This window comes from Cicer arietinum, chromosome 4 (assembly GCF_000331145.2).
Source record: "Cicer arietinum cultivar CDC Frontier isolate Library 1 chromosome 4, Cicar.CDCFrontier_v2.0, whole genome shotgun sequence".
In the NCBI taxonomy this organism is placed as follows: Eukaryota; Viridiplantae; Streptophyta; class Magnoliopsida; order Fabales; family Fabaceae; genus Cicer; species Cicer arietinum.
Genome location: NC_021163.2, coordinates 40,203,082 through 40,230,799, shown reverse-complemented (window position 1 = coordinate 40,230,799; position 27,718 = coordinate 40,203,082). Strand labels below are relative to the sequence as shown.

Here is a 27,718-nt window from a genome sequence, read left to right as displayed (position 1 = left end):
TATGTTAAAAGTGAAATCTATTGATTCTATGAGTTACATGTTTAATAATTCAATACAAACAATGAATTTCTTCCCCTAACCACAAAATACAAACAACCGTAGCATCCACTGCATTACAGAACATCTGAAAATCCAAAATATATCATCAACCTAACATTATCAATCTTGCTCCGGCAAGAGAACTGCTTATTTGATGCATTAGTATAAGTATGGCAAATTAAAAACATATCATTCATTTCCATCATATACAAGAGCATGTTAATTTCAGTAACTCTGTATAATGAAAAACGAAACACCATATCTTAAAATAAAACTTGATATGCTTCACCAAATGCCAGCGTATCAATCCACAAAAGACAATTGATGATGACTACAATTTCCCCCCCTTAAGCCACTTTGGCATTATTGGGATTGTCTCTAGGATGCATGAAGTTGACGAGAAAAGAGTCCACAATAATCTACAAGGAGTTTTGGGTTAGCATGAGGATGAAATATTAGGAATAACTGTTGAAAAAATAAAATAATAACCTGGATTAGATGTGCTGCAATACAAGGAAGAACCAGCAACCCAGATTCTCCAAATGCACCATGAAATGGCTCTATAACTGCTACCATTACTGGTAATGTTTTCTGAAACGTATGAAAACATGTTTTGGGAGATAAGATAACAATTAAATGATATATTTTGTCAGAAAGTGACTCTTATCTCACAAGTTGAAACTCATTTCATAGGTGATCTATATAGAAAGTAATAAACAACCGAGTCAGTTTTCACCTGGCTTGCAACTAGTATGAGTGCGTTGGCATTTTCTTGACGGGAAAAAGTTGATTTTCCACCACCAGAGATATTTGAAAGACTTAGGACGGCAATGCTATTGAATACCAATAAGGTCAGATGAAGAAGTCTGCAACACATCATCGAAGACAATCTTAGTTACCATAACTCCATGTATGCTGGATGTTACTCATCCAATTTAATTGCTCACAAGTTCCCCCTCAAATACTTGCTCCAACAAATAAAGAGAAATAAAAGATCAGAGTGAGCAACGCTTCATTTCATGTAAGAGATTTACATCCTCTAAAATAAGTAGGTACTAAAGTGAGAAAATAAAAAATTGTTATTTCAACAAATTTATGATTTATTATGATGTGCCTCTAATTTATCAAATGGTTGATATTATTGTTTTAGAGTTTAAAGTGAATTACTCACTTTGGAGGAGCTGGGTACATATGTAAAAAATGACAACACCAGACAGATAGACCATCAAACATTTTCAAATTGATGTTGGAACTCATTATGGTCAACTATGAGTTGTAGAATGAAATGCATAATATTGTTAATATTTTATTCTTAATTAAAATTTCCAAAACTAATGATAACAGATTGCAGTTATCACATGATGGTAACCAAAATGAAAATGAACTCAACCATGCGGGACATACGCTCCCAGTCCAATAGCTATAAGAAAAACTCTGGGCTTCACCATTAACAACAGTGACCTTGACTTGCTCACTTGTGTCCAAGGCACCTGCATGTCAATATTTGATTAGACCATAATTTGCCTGTAATACCTTGATAATAAAATAATGAACCAAATATAATAACTCAAATGCTAACCACTAAACCTTCTCCAACTAGATAGACTTAGCTACATTGATCAAGCAACAAAATAAATATCCTATTGAATCATGTTTAGTGACAGACAGACAATTTAAATCCATTTTTTCTAAAAAATATTGGCGAGGAGAGTTGATCTCTGACTACCTGGTTACCAAAGATGACAAGAATCAAAACAGGGAAGACAACGTATCAAGGCAAATGTAAACACACTGTCAAAAGCTACAGTCAAAAAACAATAATTCCCTAGAAAATGAGGGTTATTCATCTATCTACTTTTTAGATGGCTCACTTTGAACAGGGATTTCATGAATCAACTTCACCAGACAGAATATACCACTGGTGTAATGACATAATTAATTTAAAGAAACAGCAAAAGGCATATCATTTGTCTCTTTATACAAATTCAGGAAAGTAAAATAAAATTTAAAATAATCTTTCCACCAGATTGGTGAAAAGTAAATCACCAACTTGGAGAAAGGAAATAAGGAAACACCGCAATGGAATCGGTTCTACCAGGCTAAGAAAAAATGCACTGATTCCTGAGAGAAGCTTCCGGTTTTGGTCAACAAAGTCAGCCACACCTGTAATGCAAATTTGATGAAGGAAATGATTTCTACAAATCTCATGTTATTGCAAAGAAAAATAGAGGAACAAAAGAGATTGACCGAATTTTTAATATTCAAAGTGACACTAAAAACCATTTTACAATTGTCTCCGAGGGGATTTAAACTCTTATCACTGATCTAGCACTTCAAATATAAAAGAGTATGACATTCCTTAAATAAAGATCAAAACAATTTAGACTAATAGTATACGTCTGCCTTTAGCTGAACATCCAAAAAATAAAAACAGATAAAACAGGTTTGCCGATAAAGGGTAAAGGAAAATTTTTCCTTGAGGCAAACAATTATAATTTGTTCATTCACTTAGTGGTATATTCTTAGGAACCTTTCACTATACACGGAAGAGTTCCTAGAATAATGGTATATAAATAGATTCAAATGAATAAAGATAGCAAACAAAAGGATGATTAATTATGCATGCATTGAGGTTGAAAGAGAAGATACAAGAGATTAACAATGAAGATGATAACCTTGCACTCAAGGCTACGATAATGGAGCACTCTTCTTTCTCACTAGAGCACTCTCTAGTTTACAACCTAATTATTTAAAGCTATTCCTAATTCCTCCCCTCGACTATTTAGACTTTCTAAGAATAACCAAAATAACAACGGTTAACAACCACCTAACAAACTCGTCAACTAACTAACTAACTCCTATTAATTAACTAACTCTTAACTACTCCAACTATCCTTATTCTTTATCCTAATAATACACCACCCTCAAAAACAACCTTATCATTAAGGTTGCGATCTACTAAAATGTTTATGGGTTGAGTAGTTGTTGCAAACAGACATTGTTCTCCCAGGATCCCACTGTGCAGATGATTCAGACCCCATCATCACGTTTTGAGAGATGAACATTAGCTAATAGAGGACCGCATTAAACAAAAATTGAACAATACTATCGATTGAAATTATTAAATCAAGAATTGGCTGATGTTGCCAATTATATAAACCCCCACTTCTTGGTCTTGGGCCCTAATACTAAGATCAATGAAGCTATGAACTCCTAGGTTAGCAGTTTGACCCATTATGCGAATACCCATGCTGCCCCTTCGTCCTTCTTTTATGTCATAATTTGTTTTCGTACTAAGAGTAATGCTTTCTCCGACACCCATGTTCCTGGAACTTGTTGCAACCTGCTAAGCAACACGAGAGGACTGTCTTTAGTCGGCTCTGGTAGTGGGAACTCAGTTAGCCTGTGCGAAGTAGTCGGCTCTGGTAGTGGGAACTCAGTTAGCCTGTGCGAAGACAAGAATTTTGTCGCTGTCGTTAACCCATTCGACCAAGAAACTTAACTCGGTTGTTGTAGATGTCTGATTGCTCCGATGGTGGTGGGGGTTCGATAATGTACGTACTGATATGAATTATTACAGCTGATATCAGCAATTTCTGACTCACAAGTTTTGGCGGTAGAAGTTTGGTAATTTGTGAAACCCATCTTTGACAACGGTTGCGGTCTCCTTCTGCCCTTGCTTTTCCGTCACACTGCATACAAGAATTATTTGTTCCTCTATCTAATATCAAATCTTGTTTTGAATTGTCCTCTCATTGTGACCCACTTGCCTTAAACACTGGTTTTGCTTCTGTTGCTGCTTTGGTTTCAAATTCAGCAGCTACTAGACCATTCTTGTGTTTGTTTTCTAGTTTAGCACCGTCCTCTACAACTAATTTCTTGTTCACATGGTCTTCTCCATCTGAATCTTGATCCTAAACGATTTGCTCTGTGCTTCTTGATTTTTAAACCATTATCAGTGGCTGTTTCATTGTCTTTCTTGGGTTGAAGCTTGCTAACCATTTCAAAAAATTTGTTGAGTGTTGCCTGTCAAATTTTTTGATGAGTGTTCCCTATATTTCAATCATCTTTATGGAATGTTCACTTATCTTGCTAAAATATTTGTCATGTAGAGTGTGACAATCCTCTAAAAAGTGCTCCAATGCAACCACCCTCTTTTCCATGGCAAGTCAGACCATTTATTAGGAACCTTTCTTCGGCTTCCTCCCGAATAGGAGCACTCAAATTGACCTCTCTTTTTCTCCCCCTACACAACAAGGTGGAAGACTCATGTAAACTTTTTCTTGTAGGTCCTTGTTTAGGTGGGCATTTTTAACATATAATTGGAATAAAGACCAATTTCAAAGCTGGAGATGAACATACTTCATCTTAGTTATTGGGGCAAAGGTTTCCTCGTAATCTATCCCATATGTTTGAATAAAGTTTTTACTAGCCTGACCTTTTCCTCATTTCTCATACAAAGCTTCCCTTCACAACCAGCCCCATATCAAATTAGTAGAATTCAAGATGGAGAGTCAAAATGTTACAAATGCGCATTTCCACTTTGAATCTAGGGGTATCATATCGAAGTCACATAAGTAATGTTTTATAAAAAAAAAGTTATTTTCAGGGGAGCAAAAGGCATTGAAACAAAACCTATTTCAAAACTGTTAGACTAAGGACTTGGGTCCTCTAAGTTACTTTCTTGGGATAGAGTGAAGGAGTTCAATCAAAGTCAGGTATTGTTATCTCTTAGAGGAAGTATGCTCTGGATATTTTGGAGGAGACATGTCTTATAGATTGTAAACAAGTCGACAGTACTCCTAGGAATCCTAATGTAGAGCTCATTCCTTATCAAGAAGAGCCCTATCTAGATCTTCATAAGTACCGAAGACTAGTGGGAAAATTGAATTATCTCTCCTTGACCAGACCAAACATATCATTTTCAGTTAGTATCGTAAGCCAATTCCTTAATTTTCCTTGTGATAATCCTTGGAAAACAGTTGTCTGAATTTTGAAGTACATAAAAATGGCACTTGGAAAAGGACTTGTTTTCACTGATAAGGGTCACACTAATATCACTCGGATTCAAATGGCGACTGGACAGGAGATGCAAGTGAGAGGCGGCCTACTTTGAGTTGTTGTATTTTTGTGAGTGGAAATCTGATTTCATGGAGTAGCAAAAACATATGGTTGTTTCCCGGTCGAGTACAGAAGTTGAGTATTAGGCTATGGCTCTTGCCATATGTGAGCCTGTGTGGTTGAAACATTTATTGAAAGAATTAATCGTGTGTCCTCTCATATTTAGGTAACGTTAGTCTTATTTAGTATATGACCTCACATTTCTATTTTGTTTCTATCATATAGAGTCTTGAGCCTCGTGTATTTGGATCTATTACTTTTGTCGAAGTTCATAAGCAACAACGAATAAGTTGGATTCTCATGCTGTTAGATATGTATTTGTCAGTCATTCTCCTAATCAAAAAGGGTACAAATGTTATCATCGTCTCAGTCGTAAGTACTTTGTTTCTAAAGATGAAACATTTCATGAAAACGTTTCTTACTTCATTCGTCCTTAGCTTCAAGGGGAGAACATGATTGACTTGGAATCTAAGTTCCAGTTTCTGGTCTTGAGTCCTAGTTTTTCTATGACACTTGTTTATGTTCCATCTCCTAGTCTTGCTTTTCGATCAGACTCCCGTTTCACCTCCTGGTCTCAAGACAACTGTTTCTGCTTCATCTCCTAATCCTGAATTCGAGTCTCCTTTTGTTTTTGTTCTGCTTTGTCTTCTATTTTGCAAGAATCAACACCTTTGGCACTAGTAGAAGACAAGGCTAGTAAGCCAATTCTTGTTTGTTTGAGAATAAATAAAACCTAACCTGCTCTAGAAACACTTCAATCACTCGAGCCAGAGGTAAATACTGAAAATGATAGCTCTATTGGTGATTCTCAGACTTATGATACTTGTGATACTAATCTAGATGATTTACTTATAGCTTTGAGAAAGGATACAAGATCTTGTGCCTCTAAATATAGATATCCTATTTCTCAATTTGTCTCCTCTAAAATATTTTCACCGCAATATCAAGTTTTTATTTGAGTTGTTGACTATATGAAAATCCCATCATATTTTCAAGAAGCATTACTAGTGCGGAACTTTCTTATTTTATTTTCTGTATCTTTACAATAATACAAAGCAGAATTTATACAGACTAGGAGATTAAGGCTGGGCGCTAATCTAGCCTAAGAATTAGGGAAGTTATTCTCCTCATAATTGCTAATTCTAATAAGATAGGAAAGGCTAGGAATTAGCTAATACTAATCTATATTTAATGGACATACAGCTGTCATAAAACTGTACAAAACAAAATCTGTTGATTCTCCTTAATTAGCGCCAATCTTCAACACTCCCCCTCAATCTGGGTGGTAGATATCTATCATACCCAGATTGGACCTGATAGTTTCGTATGTGTGCCTTGAAAGTGCCTTTGTTAGAATGTCTGCTGTTTGTCTGTTTGATGAGATGTGGTTAACACTTATGATCTCATGATCAATTTTCTCCTTAATGAAGTGTTTGTCTATTTCCACATGCTTTGTTCTATCATGGTGAACCGGGTTTTTTGCAATACTTATAGCTGCCTTGTTGTCACAAAGTATTCTCATAGTGTAGTTAGTAGGAATTTTGATCTCATCCAACATTCGTTTCAGCCAAATCCCTTCACAAATTCCTTGTGCCATAGCTCTGAATTCAGCTTCTGCACTACTTCTAGCGACCACAGATTGTTTCTTACTTCTCCATGTTACCAAGTTTCCCCATACAAAGGTGCAATAGCCTGTGGTGGATTTCCTGTCAGATAAACTCCCTGCCCAATCTGAGTCGGTATAAACTTCAATTCCCTGGTTGTGGCTCTTCTGGAAATAGAGCCCGCGGCCAGGTGTACCCTTTAGGTATTGAAGGATTCTATTTAGAGCCTTCATGTGAGTCTCAGTTGGGTTGGACATGTAGCGACTAGCCAAGCTCACAGCAAAACCAATATCTGGTCTAGTGTGAGTTAGATAGATTAGTTTTCCAACTAAGCTTTGGTATCTATCCTTATCAGCAGGTACACTTTCTTCTTCACTTTGTTTCATGGGTTCTACCGGAGTATTGGCAACTTTGCATCCAAGCATCCCTGTTTCTTTGAGTAAATCCAAAGTGTATTTCCTTTGAGAAACACAAATACCATCCCTTGTCCGAGCAATTTCCATTCCTAGAAAGTACTTGAGTTGGCCCAAATCTTTGACTTCAAATTCTTCGGTTAAGATACTCTTGAGGTGGCTGATTTGATCATGATCATCTCCTGTAATAACAATATCATCAACATAGACAATAAATAAGGCTATTCTTCCCTCCGGAGAGTGCTTAACAAACATAGTGTGGTCTGTTTGGCATTGGGCAAAGCCATCTTCCCTGACAACTCTTGTTAGTCTATCAAACCATGCTCTTGGAGATTATTTCAAGCCATAGAGGGATTTATGGAGTTTGCATACCATGTTTGAGGTGTCATGTGATTCAAGCCCGGGAGGTATTTGCATATACACCTCCTCTTCTAGCTCACCGTTTAGGAAGGCATTCTTTATATCTAATTGGTGTAGGGGCCAATCTAGATTTGCTGCCAATGATAATAGGACCCGGACTGAGTTGAGTTTTGCCACAGGTGCAAAGGTCTCTTCATAGTCCACTCCATATGATTGTGTAAATCCCTTTGCAACTAATCGGGCCTTGTACCTGTTTATACTCCCATCAGCATTGTGTTTAACCGAAAAGATCCACTTGCATCCCACTGGTTTCTTCCCTTCAGGTATTGTGGTGATTTCCCATGTGCCATTTTTTACCAGTGCTTGGACTTCTTCAGTTACAGCTGCTGCCCATTCAGGTTTCTGTAGAGCTTCTTGAACATTCCTTGGAATTTCTATGTTGTCAATGGCTGCTACAAATGATCTGTAGTTTTGTGATAATTTTCCATAGGAAACACAATTCTCAATAGGGTGTTGAGTGCAAGTTCTCACCCCTTTTCTTACAGCAATAGGAATATCAATATCAACAGTGTCAAGATTCACAAGGAGTTTAGAGTTTGGGACAACGTTACCTGTAGGGATTTCATTTTCTGGAATCTGGTGAGACTCATGGCTTTGCGGTGGAGCTGTGCTAGGCTCTACTTCCTTCCTCCTTCTTCTTTCATAAGTTTTCCAACTTCCTTCGTGTGTACCTTGATTATGTTGGGTTGTTCCAATTTCATTGTTTTTTCCATTTTCTGCCTCGGCCACTGCTTCAGTTTCTGTTTGATTATGTTGGGTTGTTCCAATTTCATTGTTTTTTCCATTTTCTGCCTCGGCCACTGCTTCAGTTTCTGTTACAACAACCGGTTCAGGTTCTGCTGTCCTTTCAGCTGGGATAGGGGCAGTTTCTGTTTGTTCAAACATCCAAGGTTGGTATTCTAAAGTTTCAATTGGATATGTGTGTACTTGCTCCCCCTGAATGCCAACTTTGGGGTAGTATGGTTGGTTCTCAAAGAAGGTTACATCCATGGTGTGGTAGAATTTTTTGGTGATGGGTGAGTAACATCTGTACCCTTTTTGGTGAGGTGAGTAACCAAGAAAAATGCACTTGATAGATTTGGGGTCAAGTTTACTACGGTGTGGGTTGTGGTTGTGGACGAAGGATGAGCATCCAAAAATCTTTAAGGGAATGGAGGTGAGTATTTTGCTGGTTGGGAAGAAGATTTGGAGTGTGGAGAGGGGGGTCTTGAGGTTAAGGATCCGGGAAGGCATTCTATTTATAAGGTGTGTTGCCGAAAGGACAGCTTCCCCCCAAAACTGGTTCGGGACATTTGTGGCTAACATGATTGATCTAGTTACTTCCAAAATATGTCTATTCTTTCTTTCCGCAACTCCGTTTTGTTGTGGAGTGTCCACACAAGAGCTTTGGTGAACAATGCCAACTTTTTGTAGGTAAGAACTTAGAATCGAATTGTAGTACTCACAACCATTGTCAGTTCTAAGCACTTGGATCTTGTTGTGAAATTGAGTTTGCACCATGTTGTGGAAAACCTCAAAGATCCTTCCTACTTCTGATTTCTCTTTCATTAAAAATACCCAGGTAACACGAGTGTGATCGTCAATGAACGTGACAAACCATCTAGAACCAGTAACATTCTTAATGCGTGATGGTCCCCATACATCACTATGAATTAGGGCGAAAGGTTGGGATGGCTTATAGGGTTGGGGTGGGTATTGGCTACGTGTATGTTTGGACAATTGACAAATTTCACACTGAAAATGCTTCTGATTTTTATTGAATAAAGAAGGAAATAATTTTTCCAGATACATGAAATTTGGGTGGCCTAATCGATAGTGCCATAACATTACAGGATTGTCACTACTTGGAACACTAGCTGCTGCATATGACTGGTTCTTGAGTCCTCTTTCTAATTCTTCAGCTTGAAGTAGGTAGAGTCCAGCACACTCTTTAGCACTGCCAATCGTCTTCCCCGACTCCAAAATCTGAAATTCACACAAGTTAGGAGAAAATTTAGTAACACATTTCAAATCTCTTGTGATTTTGCTAATGGACAGCAAGTTGCAATCAAGTTTTGGCACATATAGAACATATTCTAGTGTAATATTAGGTGACAAAATAATTGATCCTGTACCCATGACCTTAGAATGTGTGCCATCTGCTATTCGGACAGTGCAGTTAAATGGATAAGGAGAATAACTAGTAAACAAATTAAAATTTCCAGTCATGTGATCTGAAGCCCCTGAGTCAACAATCCATGACTTTGTTTTTCCCATGCTAGTATTTAGAGCATGTGAGACATTCCCTCTCTGAGCCACTACAGCCGTACCACCTTTTTCTGTAGAGAGCATGGTTTGTTTGAAGATTTTTTGTAAAGCCTCCATTTGTTCCTTGTTAAATGGAAATGAAGTAGATTTTACCTCAGCTTCTTGGTAGTTAAAAATTGCGTTGCCTCTGCTGTCCCTGCTTTTGAATTGCTTGGCTTCTGGGGGTTTTCCATGTATAACCCAACATATTTCTTGTGTATGGCCTGGTTTCTTGCAGTGATCACACCAGGGACGATTTTTCTTTTGAAATGGCCGAATTTGGTTTCCTCTTGCAGCCATTGCTGAGCTCTCGGTGGGAGGTGTTGAGGTGGCATTTCCCAACATGAGTTTCCTCCTGCTCTCTTCTCTCCTTACTTCTGAAAAGGCTTCCCGAATTTTGGGAAGAGGTTTGGTTCCAAGGATCCTTCCACGGACTTCATCAAGGTCCTTGTTTAGTCCCAATAGGAACATGTAGATTCTGTCCTTCTCCACCAGCTCTTTGAATTTTTTCTTATCCCCTGGACAGTCCCATGTGACTTCTTCATATACATCTAGTTGTTGCCAATGTCTACTAAGTGTATTAAAATACTCAGTAACAGAAGATTCTCCTTGTCGAAGGTTGTGTAGAATGCTTCTTATCTCAAATATGGCAGAGGTATTGTCCACATTTGAATATGTTTCCTTCACAGCATCCCATATCTCCTTTGCCGAATCATAGAACATGAAATTTTCACCAATTTCGTTGGTCATGGTGTTGAGCAGCCATGACATTACTTGGCTATTCTCAAGTTTCCATTTTTGAAGGGTGGCATCTCCTTCTTGGGGACATTTTGTGTCTCCTGTGATGTAGTCTTCTCTCCCTTTTCCTTGAAGGAAGATCTTGACTGATCTTACCCATTGGGTATAGTTTTGACCATTTAATTTATGGCCAGTGATGAGATGACTGAGCCCATCATGTGAACTGGTCGGAAATGATCCAGTTTCCATCTTTGGCTGTTTGTCGGAAGGTTCACCCATTGCTGGCGGCGCTAGGGTTTTCTTAGGGATGGATCAGATCGAGCTCTGATACCATGCGGAACTTTCTTATTTTATTTTCTGTATCTTTACAATAATACAAAGCAGAATTTATACAGACTAGGAGATTAAGGCTGGGCGCTAATCTAGCCTAAGAATTAGGGAAGTTATTCTCCTCATAATTGCTAATTCTAATAAGATAGGAAAGGCTAGGAATTAGCTAATACTAATCTATATTTAATGGACATACAGCTGTCATAAAACTGTACAAAACAAAATCTGTTGATTCTCCTTAATTAGCGCCAATCTTCAACAACTAGATAAAAATTGGATCCAAGCTATGGATGATGAAATTAAAGAACTTTAAAGAAATGGAACTTGAGAAATTGTTGAGAGGCAAAAAGGCAAGAAGCCATTTGGATACAAGTGGATTTATACAGTAAAACACAAATCTGATGGAACCCTTGATCTACAAGTTAAGACTAGTGGCAATAGGATATAGTCAGACATATGACAACGATTATAAGGAGACATTTGCTCCAGTGAAAAAGATGAATATTATTCGGATCTTACTATCTCTTGTTGCCCATTTTGCATGGGAACTGCACCAATTTGATGTTAAAAATGATTTCTTGCATGGAGACTTAGAGGAGATTCCCCCAGGCTTTAGTCTCATTGGTAGTGCCAACAAAGTGTGTCGAATGAAGAAGGCCTTATATGGACTAAAGCAGTCCCCTAAGGCATGGTTTGGAAGATTCACAAAGACGTTGCTGTGCTTGGACTATAAGCCAAACCAAGGAGAGCACACTTTATTCTTCAAACATTCACAAGTAGGATAACTAACTGTACTTCTTGTTTACGTTGATGATATTATTGTTACTGGAGATCATTTGACTAAGAGGCAACTGCTTAAAAAGAAATTATCAGCAAAGTTTGGGATGAAGGACTTTGGGCAACTCAAGTATTTCTTGGGAATTGAGGTAGCCTACTCAAAACAAGGTATTTTTATCTCTCAGAGGAAGTGTGTGCTTGATCTTTTGTAGAAAACAGAAAAACTTGAATATAAACATGCAAGTGTTTCCATTGAGCAAAATCGCATGATAAGCTTTGAGGAGGAAAGTGCAAAAGTTGAAAAGGGTCAGTTTTAGAGATTAGTAGAAAAGTTGATTTACTTGACACACACTAGAACAGATTTGGCATATGTAGTTAGTGTGTTGAGCCAATTCGTGCATGATTTGAGGGTGAGACACTTGCAAGTTGTAGATCGTGTTCTACAACATCTCAAAGCCACTCAAGGGAGAGGACTCTTGTTTAAAAGAGGTGGAACCCTAACTATGAAGACTTACATTGATGCTAATTATGCAGGTTTAGTGAGTGATAAAAGATCTACTTCATGTACCTTCATTTTTGAGATTTTTGTTGCTTGGAGGTGTAAGAAGCAAAGTGTAGTTGCTCGATTAAGTGCTGAGATAGAATTTAGAACTATAGCACTAGGAATTTGTAAGCTATTGTGGATGAAACTTGTGCTAGAAGATTCAAAGATAGAGTTAAGACCCTATGAAGTTGTTTTGTGACAATAAATCAACCATTAGTATTCCTCATAATCATGTTCAGCATGATAGAACAAAACATATTGAGATAGATCAACATTTCATCAAAGAGAAGTTGGATAGTGGATTGATAATTATAACCTACATTCCTTCTAGGCATCGGCTGACAGATTTGTTAACAAAAGGTTACCAACAGAAAGATTCAGCCAACTTACTTGCGAACTGGGAATGATAGATATTTATTCATCATCTTGAGGGAGAGTGTTGTAAATATATCATAGTCTATTTGTAGATATAAGGCCCATTAGAGTTAATTAAGCCCATTAGATACATGTATATAACATAGTCTATTTAAACAGATTATTGATTGTACTTTGATTATTATTGAAATAAAGTTCGGATACATTTTCCATAATAAGAAATATTCATATTCAAGTGTTATATGTGTTACGTAAAGGAGGATTTCCGTAAAAAAGGCATTTTTACAAAATTGGGTAGACCAACTTTCACTTGAAAAAATAATCAAATATGGGGAATTCATACAAATGGCATGCAAACAAATAATCCAATACAAAATTACTTGACCCGTAACTATTGTATACTGCTTTAAACAAATACTACGAGGAAACTGCATTACAATTTCATTCTCACTACTTGACATTTTTTCATGTAATAGAATTACTTTTATTTTTTTATCTGTCAAAACAAGTGACAAACAAACTGCTTAAACAAGCATAGAAAATAAGACAAACCTTTAAAAGATTCACGTAAAACCTGCCCATTCAAAGCAATTAAAAATATTAAAATACTTTTAACAAACTTATTGTAATACAAGAATTGGAGTAACCACCTCAAAGACAAAATTAAACTACGATGAATAGTAGACAAGATATAAACAAATGTATACAGTAACTGAGTTTACAACATCATATTCTGACGACATGAAACAATGCTACAAAATTAGTGTGGTCAACAAATAAAAGAAGAATCTTTTGGAATATCTGACTCATGAAATGATATCAAAGTTTATATGAAAAACGTTTTAGGCTTTGTTTGAGAGTTAGAAGGGAAAAGGAGGGGAGGAGAGGAGCGAAAAGAAAGAGGAATTTCTTCTTTTTTTTTACAGTTTTTTTAAGGGGATGAGATGAAAATGCTTATGAATAATATTCATTTTATTCTGAGAGTATTATAAAGAAAATAAATAGATTTGAAAATATATTCAAAACCCCCTCAATGCATTTTTTATTTCCCTCATATTGGAGAATTTTAGACCAATAAAGAAAAATAAAATCTCATGAGGTGGGGGGACTACTCCCCATTCCTCGTTCCTTTACTTCTTCATTTATTTTCAAAATCTTTCTCAATAATATTCATTTTATTCTGAGAGTATTATAAAGAAAATAAATAGATTTGAAAATATATTCAAAACCCCCTCAATGCATTTTTTATTTCCCTCATATTGGAGAATTTTAGACCAATAAAGAAAAATAAAATCTCATGAGGTGGGGGGACTACTCCCCATTCCTCGTTCCTTTACTTCTTCATTTATCCTCAAAATCTTTCTCTCTCGTTCCCTCTAAACTTCTAAACTAAGTCTTAGAGTTTGTCCATGTTGGCACCAGGCCCATTCTTCTAAATAAGTGTGAAATTCAGCGAAAGGTTTGGTGTTTTGCTTACGTTGTTCACACTTTAAGTCCAAAGAGCTCTTGCATAAGTGGAGGTGTAAGATTTAAAACCACTAATGCGCTTTCTTGTAGCCACTTAACTTTTGAGATGGTTCATTATAATAAAAATTAATTTCATTAGGGAATATCATGTAGTCCAAACCACATCATAGTGGCAAAAATCAGCATTACAACTTTAGAAAGTTAAACAACCTCATAAACATAAAGAAACCTAGAAGTAAGTTCATGGAGAAAAGATACATTTTTGCAGTCAAAAACCATATCAACTCAAAAGTATTCAAACAATAACATCTTCTGTGTCAAAGATATGTGAAAGAGAAAACTTAATTACCTTTCCCAAAATAAGGGGGATTAATAGGGTCAGAACAAGACTTTTAAATAACTGCTTGGTGGGTAAAGTCACTCCAACTCCACTAGCTACAAATTTTGTGATGGAAAATGGAACCTAGAAGAAGAAATGTTGTCATAAAATACAACACCAAAAACAATAATTAGATTAGATGGAGAAAATGATATGTACCCTAAAAGTTCCACGTTTAAAAAAAAGGAAAAAAAGGACAAATAAAATCACAACCAAACCGGTTGAAAACTTGAAATGATAGTAACTTCATGACGAACGAGAAAAAGGCTTAATATTATTGATGTGAAGATACAACATAAAATATAAAACGTTGATGCAAAACAGTTACATAATCTCTACTTTATACTAATTGTTAAGGAAAATCATGAGCATAATACAAATAGGAGAAACAACTGACTCAATATTTTTAGACACGTTGTGTCTATATTTACACCAAAAAATAAAAAACAATACAAGAAAGATAGGTTCTGCCTGATAGTATGAAAGAACCTAATAAGTACATATATAAATAAGTAATAACTATACCCTAATGCGATTATGGGATGGTAGGTTACTGAGCACATAAATAACTCTATCAAATACTAAAAATGATTAGTCTAGCTTGAAACCTGGACATTTTTATATCAAAGATGCCAACTATACCAGAGGCTTGTCCTAACAATTTACCAAGCTGTATAAAGCTCTAATCTTTGATTTAAATCATCAGAAGTGGGAAATATAAAAGTAAGGCAACGGTGCACCCTACCTAATCTCAAAAAACTACTCCCTCCAGTCTCATATTTAAGCAAAAAATTAACTCACATTTTAAGAAAAGTAGTTGATCTCATTTAATTTGTTCAAAGTAATAAAAAAAATTTATTATATTATCTAAATTACCTCTCATAGGAACTTGTTCCATGAGAATAAAATAATTGTTGGAAAAATAAAATCTAAATTAATAAAAGGGTATTGTAGGAATAATAGCATTAAATGTGATAAAACTAATTAACTTTTCTTATATTTAATACCACAAAATTAGACTTTTTGTCGTTTACAATGGAGATTGCAAGAAATACTACCTAAATTGTTCATTTGACTTATAATCAGTTTCTAGGTGATTCATTAGCTCCTTTTGCTTTTTAGATCTATCCACCAAAATGTTTTCACTCGTCCATTATAAACGTGAGATAGTAAGCTAGCTAGTTGTGATAATGACTGTGAACTGTGAAGAGGCTGTCTCAACAAAAAATACTTGACCTATGAGCCTTAAGAGGTTATCCCAGCGAAGAATAGTTGACATCTCGATTTTGACTCTTCTTGAAATATAAACCCTTGCCTAGTGTACCTTTAAGGTATTGCAAAATTCTTTTCACTACTAACATATGTGCTTATGAGGGATTTGACATATGGCGGCTTGCCATACTTAATTTTCTCAATAAGCGTTGGTACATATCCTTTTAAGTTGGAGGACTTAACGCTTCCAATTTGACCCATTTGGTTACTTCTATGAGTATGTTGGCTGTCTTGCATCCAAACATTCGTGTCTCTTGTAGTAAGGCATGTGTTGGGTGATTTGAGGACCGGTGGGATTTGCATATACACTTCCTCTTCTAGCTTGCCATTCAAAAATGCATTTTGTTATATTCAATGGTGTAGTGTAGGGGTGGGCAAAGTTCAAATCTGGACTAGAACCGTTTGAAAATTGAACCGAACTGGTTTTCAGTTTAAAAAACCCGAACCGAACTGGTTTTCAGTTTAAAAAACCCGAACCGAACCAAACTGTTTTATAAACTGGTGAACTGATTTTATTATTTTGAACCGAACCAAACCGATTTAACTTAGTTTTTTGTTTATATAAGTCAAATTTTTACATAACTACCTCTAATTATTTCTAAAAAAACATATTCGGTTCAAGTTTTTTGAAATAAAATTCGGTTCAGTTCAGTTTTTGCGAACTGAAAACCGGTTCGGTTCAATTCTAGTTTTAAAAAATCAGTTTGAAAACAGTTCGGTTTTCAATTTTTATAAATCAGTTCAGTTCAATTCTGCAGTTTGGTTCAGTTTTTGATTTTTTTTTTACACCCAGCAGTGGCCAGACTTAATTGGTAGCCAAGGATAGAATTACTCAAAACATAATTAAGTTTAGCCACATTGAGCAAATGTTTCTTCAAAGATGGTGTTGAAGAATCGAGAGAAATTAGATTTTATTCTCTTTTATTTTATATTATTATGTTTATTTTTATTCAGTCATTATTACTCAGTTTTACTATTGTAATTTCTTTTCCTATATAAACAGCTTAGGGCTGTAATAATAAAACATGAAAGTATTTTGTCTTTTACTTTCTTCATGGGTAGCGGCGACAACGACGATATGGTTTTTTCAACTTTTTGCCCATGAGGGAACTTCTAATGCCCTCAAGGTTGAAATCCAGAAACTAAATGGAAAAAATTATGTCGAATGGTCCCAAACCGCAAGATTGATTTTAGACGGTAAGGGAATATATGGTTTCCTAACAGGAGAGGTGCAAATGCCTGCCACAACTGATCCAAATTACAGGTTTTGGAAATCTGAGAACTCTGTTATTATTGCTTGGTTGCTTAGTAATATGGAATCAACAATCAAAAAACCTTTTATGTTTTTGCCTACTGCCAAGGAAGTTTGGGAGGCTGTCAAAGAAACATATTCTGATATTCAGAATTCCGAATGGTCCCAAACCGCAAGATTGATTTTAGACGGTAAGGGAATATATGGTTTCCTAACAGGAGAGGTGCAAATGCCTGCCACAACTGATCCAAATTACAGGTTTTGGAAATCTGATAACTCTGTTATTATTGCTTGGTTGCTTAGTAATATGGAATCAACAATCAGAAAACCTTTTATTGCCTACTGCCAAAGAAGTTTGGGAGGCTGTCAAAGAAACATATTCTGATATTCAGAATTCTTCTCAAATTTTCGATCTCAAATCACGATTGTGGCATACCAAACAAGGAGATAGAGATGTCACTACCTATTATAATGAGTTGATGACACTATGGCAAGAATTGGATCTCTGCTATGATGATCATTGGAAATGTTGTGAGGACAGTGTTCTGTTTCTTAAGAGACAGGAGAACGACCGTGTATTCATGTTCTTGGTTGGGCTTAATAAGCGGCTTGATGAAGTCCGAGGCAGAATATTGGGAAAAATCCCATTGCCATCACTTCGGGAAGCATTCTCAGAAGTTAGAAGAGAAGAGGCGAGACAAGGTGTTATGATGGGTAAGTCACCTTCTGTTGGTGAGGTTGAAAGCTTTGCCCTAGTCACTAAGAATGAAGACGGGAAGAGCGCTGGCAAGAAACCATGGTGCGAACATTGCAAACGCCCAGGGCACACACGTGATACATGTTGGAAGCTCCATGGAAAACCTCTAAATTGGAAGAAAAAAGAAAGAAACGAAGGTCATGCGCTCCAAGCTGGTACATCTAATCAAGAGAAGAAATCTTCTTCAAGCCCATCTCCTTTCACCAAGGAACAGTTAGATCAATTGTACAAACTTCTTCTTGCTCTATAGCTCAGAGAGGTAATTTTCCAAATACTACTCTACTTAGTGTCACTCCCAACCATACTTGGATTATTGATTCTGGTGTTACTGATCATATGACTGGGGAGTTGAGTCTATTTTCTTCTTATAGCCCTTGTGCAGGTAACCACAAAATTAAAATTGCAGATGGCTCTCTTTCAGCCATTGCAGGGAAAGGTTCTGTTATTCTGTCACCTAAGTTAACTTTAAAAGATGTCTTACATGTTCCTAATTTATCATGTAATCTATTATCCATTACTAAATTAACAAAGGATATAAATTGTCAAGCTAACTTCTTTCATTCTCATTGCACTTTTAAGGATTTGAGCACGGGGAAGATGATTGGCAATGCTAAGGAGAGTGGAGGACTCTATTATCCTGACAATGGACTCGATTTCAAAGACCAACAAAAAACAAGTACCTGCTTTGAATCTATTTTTGTTTCTTCTAATAATGATGATATTATGTTATGGCATTTACGGTTAGGACATCCCAGTTTTCCGTATTTGAAACATTTGTTTCCTAAATTATTTTCTAAGAAGGATCCATCTTTATTTCATTGTGAAACTTGTGAATTTGCTAAACATCACCGTTCTTTTTCTACACAACCATATAAACAATAAAAACCGTTTGCAGTTATTCATAGTAATGTTTGGGGTCCTAATAGAATAAACACATTTTCTAATAAAAAATGGTTTATAACTTTTATTGATGATCATACTAGAATTTGTTGGGTTTATTTATTGAAAGAAAAATCGGAAGTTGGACAGGTTGTCAAAAATTTCTTTAAAATGGTGCACACTCAATACCAAACAAATATTCAAGTCTTCAGAAGTGACAATGGTAAAGAATATTTTAATATACTTTTGTCCGATTTTTTTCTTGCAAATGGGGTTGTTCATCAAAGTTCTTGTGTTAATACACCCCAACAAAATGGAATTGCAGAGAGAAAGAATAGGCATCTCCTTGAGGTTGCTAGAGCTTTACTATTTGCAAATAAGGTTCCAAAATATTTGTGGGGTGAAGCTGTTTTAACTGCATCATATTTAATCAATCGAATGCCATCTAGAGTTTTAGATTTTCATACACCTCTTGATGTTTTTCGAAATTATTTCCCGTTGACTAGTGTCTCTGCTGATTTGCCACTAAAAGTTTTTGGTTGCACTGCTTTTGTTCATGAACATAAAAACCTTGACAAACTCGATCCACGAGCAATAAAATGTGTGTTTACCGGTTACTCTCCAACTCAGAAGGGGTATCGGTGTTTTGAACCAAAATCAAAAAGAATTTTTGTAACCATGGATGTTACTTTTGTTGAAAATCAACCATTTTTTACTGACATTCATCTTCAGGGGGGAAATTTTAAGGAAAATTCATTTTTTTACTTTTGAAAACATCATTACTTTAAGTGATATAGTGTTGTCACAAAATTCTGAGACTTATATTGATGCACCAAAAGAAAATGCCCAAGAATCCATATTGAAACTCAATCCACTTATGAATGAGGTTTCGACAGATTCGGTGGCGACAATTTCAAATGAAAATCACAATGATCAAATTCTTGATCTCAATAATAATAAAGGACCACCTGAAATGCCACAACATAATGACTCAGATAAAGAGACACAAAGCAGGTTTACTACAATTGACCCTACTTGGAAGGAAAATGTCTTTAAAAGAATAAACCATAAACAGAGAAATGAAGGACCCATTCTCCGACCCTTCCAAGATTCTAAACCAATAGATAATCCAACACATCATCTTGATACAGGTAAGTCTTCTTCTATTCTTAAGTGTCATGTCGAGTATCCTGATTTAGACATTCCTATTGCAATTAGAAAACCTATTAGATCATGCACTAAATATCCTTTGTCTAATTATGTGTCATACTCAAAATTGTCTTCTTCATTTGCTGCATTTACCTCTAAGTTGTCTACTGTAGAAATTCCCAAAAATATACAGGAGGCTCTAAAAATTCCAAAGTGGAAGGAAGTTGTTCTTGAGGAGATGAGAGCGCTCTTGAGAAGAATCAAACTTGGAGAGTCATGACATTACCTACAGGAAAGAATATTGTTGGCTGTAAATGGGTATTTATTGTGAAATATAATTCTGATAACAGAGTTGAAAGATACAAGGCACACTTGGTTGCTAAAGGGTTTACTCAGACATATGGCATTGACTACTCAGAGACTTTTGCTCCCGTTGCCAAATTAAACACTATTAGAGTTCTCTTGTCCTTGGCAGTGAATTTAGATTGGTCTCTTAACCAACTTGATGTAAAGAATGCTTTTCTGAATGGTGATTTAGAGGAGGAAGTATACATGGATAGCCCACCTGGCTTTGAAGATAAATTTGGTTCAAATGTGTGCAAACTACAAAAATCCCTTTATGGTCTCAAGCAATCTCCAAGGGTTGGTTTGAAAAATTCACTCGGTCGGTCAAAACGCAAGGATATATGCAGGGACAATCAGACCATACTCTGTTCATGAAGTTCTCTAATGTTGGTAAAATTTCAATTCTAATTGTATATGTAGATGATATTATTCTCACAGGAGATGACATTGTTGAGATGGAAAGATTGAAGAAAAATTTGACAAAAGAATTTGAGATCAAAGATTTAGGCGCGCTTAAATATTTTCTTGGTATGGAAGTTGCTCGCTCAAAGACGGGAATTGTTGTTTCTCAAAGAAAATACATCCTAGATCTCTTGGAAGAAACTGGGATGAGTGGGTGTAGACCAGCAGATACTCCTATGGAATTAAATGCTAAACTTTGGGAGAAAGGCAGTGTTCCTGTTGAGATTGGAAGATACCAGAGGTTAGTCGGCAAACTTATTTATCTAGCCCACACTAGACCTGACATCGCTTTCTCTGTGAGTGTTGTAAGTCAATTCATGCATTCTCCCTATGAAGAACACTTGGAGGCAGTTTATCGAATCTTAAGGTACTTGAAATCCAATCCTGGAAAGGGTTTGTGCTTCAAGAAAACTAATGACAGAGAAGTCTCTATATTTACAGATGCTGATTGGGCAGGATCAATTACTGATAGAAAATCCACCACTGGATATTGTACCTATGTTTGAGGAAATTTAGTTACTTGGAGAAGTAAGAAACAAGGGGTTGTTGCTCGAAGCAGTACAGAAGCTGAATTCAAAGCAATGGCTCAAGGAATCTGTGAACTTTTATGGATTCGTAAACTCTTGGACGAACTGAAAATGAAAGTTGACTCACCCTTAAAATTGTTCTGTGATAGCAAAGCAGCAATAAGTATAGCTCACAACCCTGTACAACATGATAGAACCAAGCATATTGAGATAGACCGCCATTTCATAAAAGAAAAAATTGATGCTGGAGTTATATGTCTGCCATTTGTAACTTCCAATCAGCAAACTGCTGATATCTTGACAAGAAGTTTGGCAAGACCTAATTTTGAGCGACTTATAGCCAAGTTAGGCATGACAGATATCTATGCACCAACTTGAGGGGGGGTGTTGAAGAATCGAGAGAAATTAGATTTTATTCTCTTTTATTTTATATTATTATGTTTATTTTTATTCTGTCATTATTACTCAGTTTTACTATTGTAATTTCTTTTCCTATATAAACAACTTAGGGCTGTAATAATAAAATATGAAAGTATTTTGTCTTTTACTTTCTTCAGATGGCATAGGTGTTATCCATATTAGAAGAGGTTTTCTTGACATCTTCCCATATTCCTTAACATGGGCGGTTGTAAACACATTTCACTTTCTATGCAATTTTGTTTTAATCTTGCAGGTTCCATGTGATTAATATATGTTTTAAATATTTATTTAATATTTATCGACAAAATAATTATTTAACATTTTTTTAACTAAATAAGATCCTCCATTATTTTTTAATATTTAAATTTATTAAGAAGAGCACAGCTTTATCGAGAAACGGTTTGATTTGATCATTCTCAGTTTCTTTTGGACTAATTCTCAATTATTTGTTTTCAATTTCATTATTTTATGTTGTTTAGATAAATTCAGATATATGGACACTTTCTTATTTTATGTTACTTGGATCAAAAATTATTTTACGTTTCTTTGCTTGGATAAAAAACTAAAATTTAAATACTTTCAGATATATGGATATTATGAAATTGAAATTCAGATAAGTTCATGTAACATAGATACTGAAACTACATTTTAAATAAGGATTAATAACAAAAAGTGACCCTCAACTTTATTTATAAAATTCATAATTTAGATTTTGTATGTTTTTTATACGATATGGTGTTGTTAATAAGTACAATAAAATACACAAAATGCAAAAGATAAGTTAAATGAAAACCAATATTAAACTACAAACACAATAAAAAAGGGATAGGTAATTAAGTACAATAGAAATGCAAACAGACGAACACATCTGTGCTCGTCTTTCTGCCAGTAATCCTATGGCAATGACCAAGAAACCTGTATTTTGTAATCACTCAAAGCATACTCAAGCTTATATTTCATCTTGTCATATCAAAGGTTGAAGAACAAAATATTGTGCTAAAGTTTTGCAAATACAAAGATCAAGTTACAAGTATCTTCCTGAAGCTGAAGCCTAATTGCTAACAATTATTTTGTTTTTTTTTAACTTTGTTGGTTTTTCTAAGTGTTGCGTGAGTTGCAAATTGTGAAAAAATAAATAAATGAATATTCCTTTCATCTTCTTACTCCTAAGATCCTAGACCAGTCACACTTTTGTTTTTCTGAAGGATCCAATATTTTCTATCAAAATAGATTCTCTAGTTTTTCTTTCTATTTAATTCCAACAAATTAAACAAAGCATATGATTATTATACAAAAGAGCTTTGCAAAACAATGTAAAACAAATCTAAAATTGAGATGATTAATAAATAAGCAATTATTCATGACTCACAGTTAATATTCCTAACATGTTAGATATTACTGTCATTGCAAGAGCCAGTGCAGAATTTGCCCCAGCAAGCTGCATAATCAAAGTGGCAAAACTCAGATCAAAACAAACTGCATTACAAGTGCTAGAAACAAGGTATATAAAATTTATAGCAATAGAAAGTTTAATCACACAAAAACTAATTGAGAGAAGAAGAGTACATAATCGTTACCTGGGAAAGTGCAACACCACTTGATAATGTAGTTGGCATACAGCAAAATATGGCTAGCCCTGTACAAAGCCAGAAAATTTGTATCTTGAATTGAATGAAAATTGGTGACTATGAGAGCAACTGTGATTGACAAGTACATAAATTAGAGACAATAAGTTACTGTAAATTTGCAATATATGATACCAAAAATGGGAGAGAGAGAGAGAGAGATTGCCGTAAGTCTTGATTGATAAATAAAATAAGGCTGAGTTCTTTAATCATTTTTGTGAAATCATAGTGTCAAAGTATTTTAAAAGAAGCTAAACAACAAATGAGATGAGAAAACCTTGCTATGCATAAGCAAATCATATTTGCCTCCATCCTTTGACAAAACAAAGTTCAAATATATTGGTCAATTGATGAGACAATCCCAAAAGCATATTTTATTAAATTAAGTATATTGTTTAGGAATGTGGAGCAGAGTTTGGCTTTTGAATATTCTTACATCCTCCTCTTTTTTTCTCCAAAAATACACAGAGACAGAGTCTTTGATATTACCAAAAGTTGTCCATCAAGCAATCTTGTTTATCATTTTCAACAAAGTAAACTAAAAAAATCTCTCAAAATATGATAGATCTCATAAATTCAATAAGGAACTATATACTATTTGATGTGAAATGGTGAGCTTGAAGCTCTATGATGGTGGAAGAACAAAAAACGCAGAAGATAAACCATAATTCAATGAACTCCTAATCCATAGCAACAACTCCTAACCATAGAGAAACTCTTCAAACAGTAAACTACCTACTTTCTGAATGACCTCTTAAATTCCCCTCCTTCTCTCTTATAATGGTAATTCCCTGAAATCAAGGGATATTCTAACTAGATCTTATTCACAATTCTTCTGCAACATTCTGACCATAAATTCATTAAAAGAAATCTACTATTGCAATGTTAACAAATGCAAGTGCTTACCTAGTATTTGTGATGTTAAATCACGAAATATAAAACATATGTTAAAAAGGCTCTGAAGTTATTTTCCACCTTCCCAAGAAATGTGAGATAGCATGGTGGTAAAGGAGTATTAAGTTGTAAGATGCTCGGCAATTTTATGGTCATACAGAAGTAAAAATATATAGCAAGATTAAAAGTAGTCAAACCTGCAACCTGCATTTTTCCTGGGTTTCAGGCTTACCATTAAGCTAAAGAATGTGTGGTACTCAATTAAGCCACCAACATAGAACACATTTACTTTTTCCATTATTTAGAATTTTTTGAGAATAACGCATAGGGGTTTCCTTTTAGGAAGAATGTGGTGATGCATTTGGTTTCAGCATAGTGGGATTTTTCAAGATATAGAACATGGACAAGGCATATCTAGAGTGAGTGTGGCCGTAAAATGCACATGAATGCATCCAAACTTAATTTAGAATACATCGAGATCTTAAAAGTTAAACCATTAATATTCAAGGTCGTATATATCTCGTGAACTTTACAGAAAATCTTAATTTAGAGGAGTATCTAGAATAATGGTAAGCATTGCAACTTGACTTGCAAGCTTATAAGAAGCACAAATGCACAACTTTGTATAGCCATGCCTCCATAACCAAGAGTATGTCATAGGGCTACTAAGGTACTACTGTTCTTGATTTTAAATAATACGGTATTTTGTGCTGAAATTTGATTTAATAATAAGAATATGGTTCAGCCATTAAACACATGGTTAAAGATGCTCCATTTTGGAGAAATAAACAACCTAAATATTTAAATTATCAGCTCCAAGCAGAAACTGGTTTTTATATATCAAACAAAAGGTGAAATTTTCATTCATGTAGATTCATTTGGGTTTCCAATTAATATTTAATACTAAAAAACATATATGAGCTCTTCAACATAAGAAGTTAAATCTGAGCAATTATTCTACAAGGTACCACAAGGCAGTCATAATTCAAGTAGCATTTATTCGATTTTAATAAGAGCTAAGGTTAGAAATTTATTAATGAGGGTACACAAGCTCAAAGAAATACAACACTATGACAAATGTACTCTATAAATGGCTAAACCTGTAATAAATTCTTGGGGTTGGAGCTGAATTTGCAATATTATTCTGGAAAAGTATGGTGAAAGAAATAAAATAGATACCTGCATGAAGAACAAAAGAGCTTGTTACATTTTCAAACATTTAAAAATACTTTATTATAATGTTTTTGAAACATGTGTAAATATATAATAAAAGAACAAGTTTTGCTTTTAATAAAAAAAACACAATGGTGCAGATAGGTATCCACATCTTGAACCCAATAGTCATATGACACCAAGAGATGGAAGGATTGCAAGAGACGGACCAAATCTTGTAGCCTCACATGCTAAAAGTCGGGAGTTAATTAAGAAGGTGAGGTCTATGGATCATCTCTTGAAGACGAAGTTAGTAATATGAGGAGGGTAGGTTAGTCATAATATTGTGAGTATAACTTTTAGGAATCAATCCCAGGACCTCCTGCATAAAAATATTGCATTCTGCCACTGGACCATTGCAAAACATCTAATAATTTGTAAATGTTGACAATATAATATTTTAGGACCCTCAAAATTTTGTGGCCCTGTGCAGTAGCCTAGCCTGCATGGGCTATGGGCCGGCCCTAGTGGGTATAAATATATCGTGTAGTGGTGGGGTGATATTCTGGTACTTTTGGAATGGTTGGCTGTATTGTATCTGTTGTTGAGGGAAAGTGTCTCTCTGTAATGAGCCACGTTCTTGGAAACATTTCTGCTGATTCCTTTATTTCCTTACACAAGATTACTGATAAGGTTTGACAGGGGAATAAAATTTATCCTAGTACTTGTGTTTGGTTACTTTAAGGGGAAAAAGTTGAAGACATAGGAGTATATATAAGTTATCGTAAACTTAAAGAAACATCACATAACATTCCAGTTAAACAATGGGAGTTAAACATAGGCACATCAATCAAATTTAGGCTGAAAGATTGATCAAATCTCAGCTAGCATTTCCAAAACAAAGTTGTAGTGAACTAGTCTATAATATGCACAAGTAAAAACATAAAAGTTCATACATACTAGCCCAAAGAGTCCAACAGGCCATGCTTCTACAGCTATACCAATTTCTTCACTTCGCAACATCAATCCTACAAGATAAACCATGCAGTAGAACCCAGAACACATTGAGACCAGGGAGTGATAACACCAAACCAACAAATAGATACAAAAGATTAGCCTCCAACACTAACCTGAGATAACAAAAATTCCAAATGGGGCAATTTTCGACACATGATATTTGTCAAGAGCACAACCAAGACTAGGATATGTCAATCCCAACGTCACCGCAGAAATTAGAGCTAAAATTTGTCTCAAAAGCACACAAACAAAACTGTTACGTCATTCCTCAGAATGTTACAAAATGAAGTCACAAAATAGGAAGAAAAAAAATCAAATACAAAATTTGAAAGCGTAGAAAGACAGAGGCACCTAAAGGTAAAACATTGCTCTTAGCAAATTCGGAAACGGGTTCCACCCAACTCAATCCCTTTGTCTTTTTGCTTCCACTACTACCACTACCATCTGTCTGAATTTCCAAAATGAAATTAATTAATAGTGAAACTCCCAAATGCAAATAATACAATTCAACTCCTTATTTTTCATTAAGGAAGAATTACAGCTTAGAAACTTGAGTATAATTTTTTTTAATGTTTAATCATTTATAATTTCATTCCAAAATTAACTTCTAGTTTTGGTAGGACCTTTATTTCTACAAATTTGCATTTAACCACACATATTTTTCTAAACATAAAAACATCCAACATGGATATTGAAACCGAAATTTAGATAAGCTAAAATAACATGGATATTATAAAACTGAAACTAATGAATTAAATTAAAACGAAGAGTATGCAATGAAACACAATAAAATATGTATAAAAACAACATTGTGTCTATCTTTGCGCTAATGTACATAAACATAACCAGGAGATTTAGTTAGGTAAAAGTAATACAGAATGGTAACTCGAAAATTAAAACTCGATTGTTACATGAAATTTTCGAATTGAACAAACCACTATTCGATTCAATGTAAATTTGTTAATGAAAAATTAGAGCTCAAATTCCTACATTGTTATTTTGTGTATATTCGTTCAAATTTATAATCGTAATGATGAAGGAGAAATGGAACCTGATGGGAATGAGCACAGATTCTGAAGGGAGAAGGGAGACAAACAGCGGGGCGAAGAGTGAGGGGTTTAATAACAGTGGAATGAAAATGACAGCGGGAGGGGAGAAGTAGAGGGTTTCGACGAGGGAAGGATGAGGCGATGGCAGAATGCACGGTGAGGATGATTGAATGGGCGGTTCCGGCCATGAGATCCGTCGAGTAGGGAGGTAAAGTGTAATTGCAACTAGCAAGAAGTAGTTGTTGACATGACACTCACAAAATGAGTGGTATTGTATGGCGCGAACAACTAGCAAATTTTGGTTTGTGGTCAAGTGGGATCTGGGACCAAAGCTATTCTATATATATATATATACAGAGAGAGAGAGAAAGGAGACTTATTCTATAAAGAAAAATGTACATGTGGGCGGCTACTAAAAACTCGTT

At 35.2% G+C, this 27,718-nt stretch overlaps 1 protein-coding gene across 2 annotated transcripts; it reads right to left on the bottom strand.

Annotated features, from left to right (window-relative positions):
- Positions 1–27,718, bottom strand: LOC140919924 (probable sodium/metabolite cotransporter BASS4, chloroplastic). 2 transcript variants are annotated; one of them, XM_073366979.1, is made up of 14 exons: positions 27,296–27,718; positions 26,596–26,692; positions 26,358–26,465; positions 26,188–26,255; positions 25,176–25,254; positions 23,134–23,192; positions 22,926–22,994; positions 14,464–14,577; positions 13,200–13,221; positions 2,090–2,202; positions 1,444–1,529; positions 776–905; positions 529–630; positions 1–458 (listed from the first exon to the last, which is right to left on the bottom strand). In XM_073366979.1, the coding sequence occupies exons 1-14, from the start codon at positions 27,479–27,481 to the stop codon at positions 387–389; spliced, it is 1,305 nt and encodes a 434-aa protein (XP_073223080.1). In that variant the 5' UTR covers positions 27,482–27,718; the 3' UTR covers positions 1–386. The 2 variants fall into 2 exon arrangements, with proteins under 2 accessions (XP_073223080.1, XP_073223081.1); XM_073366980.1 differs by having other exon boundaries at positions 2,135–2,202; positions 27,296–27,716.